General features: G+C 35.9%; 1 protein-coding gene across 1 annotated transcript; it reads right to left on the bottom strand.

Annotated features, from left to right (window-relative positions):
* Positions 1-1,295: 1,295 nt before the first annotated feature.
* Positions 1,296-1,860, bottom strand: LOC133321169 (uncharacterized; the record flags this gene model as incomplete). Its single annotated transcript, XM_061530262.1, has 2 exons — positions 1,296-1,628; positions 1,699-1,860. Coding segments are annotated over 2 exons (495 nt in total), but the record flags the coding sequence as incomplete, so codon positions are not given.
* Positions 1,861-5,637: the final 3,777 nt, after the last annotated feature.

Raw genomic sequence — 5,637 nt, 5'->3', positions numbered from 1 at the left:
TGTCTACGTTCGTCATTCCTGCAAAATTAATACGTCTATGCAGGATAACTTTAAGTGACACAAGGTCAGCAGTTAAAGTCGGAAATGACCTATTGGAGCCCTTTAATACCGAACGAGGATTCAGACAAGGTGACAGTTTGTCGTGTGATCTTTTTAACATCCTGCTGGAAAAGGTCATACGAGAGGCGAAGGTGAACAAAAAATGGCACTCTGTACACCAAACAAGACATGTTACTCGCCTATGACATCGATACAATGGGTCGAATATTGCGAGCTGTAACAGCCACCTTTGAACAAAGTGAAAAGGACTCTGCCAAAGTGGGTCTGGGAGTAAATGGCGAGAAGACCAAGCTGATGGTATCAACTCGCAAGACGTCCAGTAGACTTGGACCAATTGTGGAACTTGAGAACTATAGCTCCGAGGTAGTTAAAGACTTTATATACCTTGGTACCGCCATAAATAAAACGAATGACATGAGTTTTGAAATTCGGAGAAGGATTGTGATAGCCAACAGATGCTACTATGGTCTAAGTAAGCAGTTTAGAAACAAGGCCACCTCCCGCCAGAAGCATGGGTACTTGCGCAAACAGATGAGGCAGCTATTGGGGTGTCGAATGAACCACGAGCTCTACAATTTATACGCGGACATCGACATAGTCAGTCGTATTGAGCTGCAGCGATTACGATGGCTAGGCCATCGAATGAATGAGAATGCCCCAGCTCAAAAGGCATATAAAGTCTAGCCTACTGATGGCTCCCGTAGAAGAGGAAGGCCACGAACTAGATAGAAAGCAACATCTTGGAACGTGGTTTTTCAACTGGGAGGAGATGCGCACAAGATCGATGCGCTTGGAAATCTTTTTTACACTTACAAGCCAGCTAAGTATGTAAGGCGTGATTTTTAAACAGCCTGAACCCTTCAAAAATATTCTTAAAAAATCTACGCCTGTTTATATGCCTTGAAAAAATATTCTTAAAAACTCCTCGCCTATTTACAGCCTTTGAAATTTATTTGTAAAAAATCCTTTAAAAAATATTCTGCACAAAATCCAGGCCTATTTACAGTCATTGAAAAAATGTTTTGAGAACATCCACTCCTATTTATAGTCCTTGAAAAAATGTTTTGAAAACATCCACGCCTATAGTCCTTAAATGCCTCTAAAAATTTAATTTTACGCATTTTCTTGGCACTTTGAAAAAATAATCGCCCTTTTTAACAAAATTGTATTGTTAATTTATTGTCACCCTGTAGGCACTTTATTTATTAATTTATTTTTTTGCCAAAAATTAAAATTTACGATACAGTTTCAATTAGAGAAATAAACATCATTGTCCACTCCACTGGGCCATGACCACGAGCCAGTACCTTATAGTAACCCTCTACAATAAAATCCGGAAATCCCGACTCATCAAAGATACACTTGTCAAAATAATATATATCCCGCTTTAATGGCGGCTCAAAGACATCATCAAACTGTGGTAAATTGGAACAATTTTTTAAATTTTCCATTGCTGCATCCTTATAAAAGGTATTCAAAATGTTAATTAAATGTGTGCGATAAATCCGGAATGGTAGTGGACGAAAATCATGCATATTTGAGGCACTGCGATAGATTTCCACCTCCAGCTTTGGGTTAACAGAACAAAAATATGTTAAAAACCTAACAAAAATTAAAAAAAAATATTAATGTGATTACCTCATTCCCATCATCTTCATTGATATCGAAATTCAAATAAATTTTCCCATATAAGGCATGCTGACCCCGACCAACACGTTCCGCCCGAAAATCACTCATATTCAATAAATCCGCATTGGATGTTGTCACTTCCACCTTTTTCAATTCAAAAGTCCAGTTTCTCTGGGAGGGTGCAGATAATAATTTACCTTAGATTATATTTTCAAAAAATTTTCAATTCTTTTTTACCTTAAATATTGCAATTGCTTGGGTGCCAATTATAAACCACAACAGGAGCAAACTGATTTGTTTTATATAATTTCTATAGGCTATGAACTTCATTTCTGAGTGCAGTCAAAATAGTTATTTTGGTTTTCGAAAAAATTCGCTGTTGTTTATTTAAAACAATGCCGGCTAAGGCTTTGAAGTGGATCATGTTCAATCTACATTTTTCGAATAACTATTTTTTAATTGGGAATTTTAATAATTAACCGTTAATGTGATGACCCGTCGATTCCAATTACGATTAATGTCGTACATACAAGTGTATGTATATTACTTAATATGCCAATTTTTGGTGGGAACACACAATCGGAGTGTCATGTGTGTTTAGTTCATTGCAATACTTGATTAGAGTTGTGTCGCATCAGCATGAACTAGCTCAATGGAACTGTTCCGCAGAAAGAACGAGCGGTACTGCTTCCGTTCAGATAATTTCTTTAGATCCAATCGTTCATCTAGATCTCCTCGTTCACTAAGTTCATTGACAGGAACGATTGAACCATGACGAACTAAATAAATGAGCGAGCCGAACTGTCTTTTTTAGTTTTTAACTTTAATAAAAACATTTCACATATTTCAGAGTAACTGCGAAGCAGAAGCCTTATATTTTGGGAAACAAAAACAGGAATAACGTTCAACAAAAAAAAAATGATCGGTATTGTTTCCGTTCAGCTACTTCCTTTAGATCCAATCGTTTATCTAACTAGATCTCCTCGTTCACTTAGTTCATTGACAGGAACGATTGAACTGTGAAGAACTAAATGAATGAGCGAGCCGAACTGTAATTTTTAATTCTAAAAGATTTCACATAGTTCAGAGTAATTGCGAAGCAGAAGCCTTCTATTTTGGGAAACAAAAACAGGTATAACGTTCAACAAAAAGAATGATCGGTATTGCTTCCGTTCAGGTACTTCCTTTAGATCCAATAGTTCATCTAGATCTCCTGGTTCACTTAGTTCATTGACAGGAACGATTGAAACATGAGGAACTAAATAAATTCACCATCCGAACTGTCATTTTTAGATCCCAACATTTCACATAGTTCAGAGTAACTGCTAAGCAGACGCCTTCTATTTCGGAAACAAAAACAGGTATAACGTTCAACAGGTTATGGGACCAGAATTACATCGAAATATATAAAATTAAATAGTATGGTATAGTTGAGAAATTTCGTCCCTGAAGCGGCACAGTCTTTATCGTATAAGGAACTAGGTAATTCATTTAGTTCCATAGTTCTTTCAAAAGTTCCTTGTATCCAAAGGAACTAGTTTGACGAAAGCAAAAAAAGGAACTAGTTCCATTGAACTTTTCCACTATTCCATTGAACTAGTTCGTTCCACAATTATATTACATATTTTAGGTCGGTTTATAGTCAAACATTTGTCGATAAATACAAAAATTAGAAGAAAATCTCATCCATTTTGAACAGAAAAAATATGAAAAGACGATTGCGACAATTGAACACAGTATTTGGGAAATTATGCATGCTACAGTTTGTACGAAATTCATAGACCAATGGCGTCCACAAGCAGTGTGTCACTTCTGCAATAATTACTAGAGCTAAGTCGTTTCGAAACGAACTAGTTCATTCGAACTATTCTCCAAAAGGAACTATCGGCACTAGGTACGGTTCTTTCATTCATCTAGTTCATTCTACTTCAGTCGTTTCTTTTTGCTCTCGTTCTCCTAGGTTCTTATGACCTAAGCAATTATTTAGATGTTCCCACTGAACGATTCAACTAAAAGAAACTACAAAACTAAATGAGTCGCATTTCGAAACGAACTAGTTCATTGAAACTATTCTCCAAAAGGAACTATCGGCACTAGATACGGTTCTTTCATTCATCTAGTTTCTTCTACTTCAGTCGTTTCTTTTTGCTCTCGTTCTCCTAGGTTCTTATGACCTAAGCAATTATCTAGTTCTTCCCAATGAACGATTGAACTAAAAGAAACAACAAAACTAAATGAGTGGCCTAGTTCATTTTGTCAAGCGACCATAGAATGAACGAATTGCCATAAGAACGATACTGTGCTACTCTAAAAATTACACTTTATGAGGAGAGGCGAATTCATGTCACTCGTGAATAAACTGGAAGAAATAGGTATTGAGCTCAATAAAGATTTATTGGGAATCGTCATTCGTGTTCGTCTTCCCAGATCGTATGAATATAATGTGGTTGCTCTAGATATATTTTATACACGTTATCTGTTCTAAAGATAAAAAGCTAGGTCTTTAGCAATGTCCGTCTACCTGTTGTGATCATTCTAGCCTCTAAACGAATTGAAATAGATCACCAAAATTTTGCATAGAGTTGTATTTTGTTCGTATTTTGTCTTCAGGCGGATCAAGTTCGAAGATGGGCTATATCGATCCACGTTTAGACATAGCTCCCATATAAGGGTATCCCACAATTTTTAAGTACTTTGGGGTTCTTGAGGGCGTTTTTTCAACCGAATTTGATGAAATTTGGTACATAGAGTTCTTATCGGGTACAAAATTGCTCCACTAAAATTATAAATAAAGGTACACTTTTTCTGGTAGCCCCCATTATAAACCCCAAATGTTCAGTATTTTGGGGGTTTTGATCTATATTTTTACCGGATTGGCTGTAGTTAAGTATTTTGAGTTCTTAATAGGTATCAAATCTTTCCACTAAAAAATTGTAAATATAGGTCAATTTTTTCGAGTAACCCCAAATTTTCTGTTTTTTGTGTTTCTTGAGCACGTTTTTCAACCAAATTCGATGAAATTTAGTATTTTGTAGCCGTATATGGTAACAAGTCTCCCTTCCAAAAATTATTAATATTCTCACCCTTTTAGGGATAGTCTCCATATAACCCCCTTTTTATACACTTCACCACACTGTGGTACATGTCTGTCCGTTCGTCCGTCTGCCTGTCCATGTTAAATAGTAAACAAAGTACAGGTTGCATTTATGATCCGAATTGAATAAAATTTTGCACAGCTCATTTGTTTTGCCCAAGAACTAACCCTCTTGAAATTGGGAAAATCGGTTCAGATTTAGAGATAGCTCCCATATATATTTTCGTCCGATTTTATGTATATGGTGCACCGAAGTCTCTATATATCTTTCGATTTGCACGATATTTGGCATAGCGTACTGAATAGGGTCTAAAATGATGTGTGCTAAGTTTCGTGAAAATCGATTTAGATTTAGATATAGCTCCCACATATATTTTCTTCCGATTTTATGTAAATGGCGCACCAAATTCCCTATATATCATTCAATTTGCACGAAATTTGGTACAGCGTACTAAATTAAGACCACAATGATGTGTGCTAAGTTTCGTGAAAATAGGTTCAGATTTAGATATAGCGCCCATATATATCTTCGTCCGATTTTATGTATATGGTGCACCGAAGTCTCTATATATCTTTCGATTTGCACGATATTTGGCATAGCGTACTGGTGCTAAGATTCGTGAAAATTGGTTCAGATTTTTATATATCACCTATATATATTTTAGTTTCGTGAAAATCGATTCAGATTTAAATATAGCTCTCATTATATATTTTCGCCCGATTTAATCTAAATGGTCCACAAAGTCCTTATATATTTTTCGATTTACATGAAATTTGGTACAGCGTACTAACTAAGGACCATAATGATGTATGCTAAGTTTCATGAAAATCGTTTCAAATTTAGATATAGCTCC

The sequence above is a fragment of the Musca vetustissima genome, unplaced genomic scaffold (assembly GCF_032173495.1).
Source record: "Musca vetustissima isolate MV318-11 ecotype Yass unplaced genomic scaffold, APGP_CSIRO_Mvet_v1 utg13025, whole genome shotgun sequence".
In the NCBI taxonomy this organism is placed as follows: Eukaryota; Metazoa; Arthropoda; class Insecta; order Diptera; family Muscidae; genus Musca; species Musca vetustissima.
The sequence above is the reverse complement of the archived record's forward strand: the minus strand, read 5'-3'. Positions and strand labels throughout refer to the sequence as shown.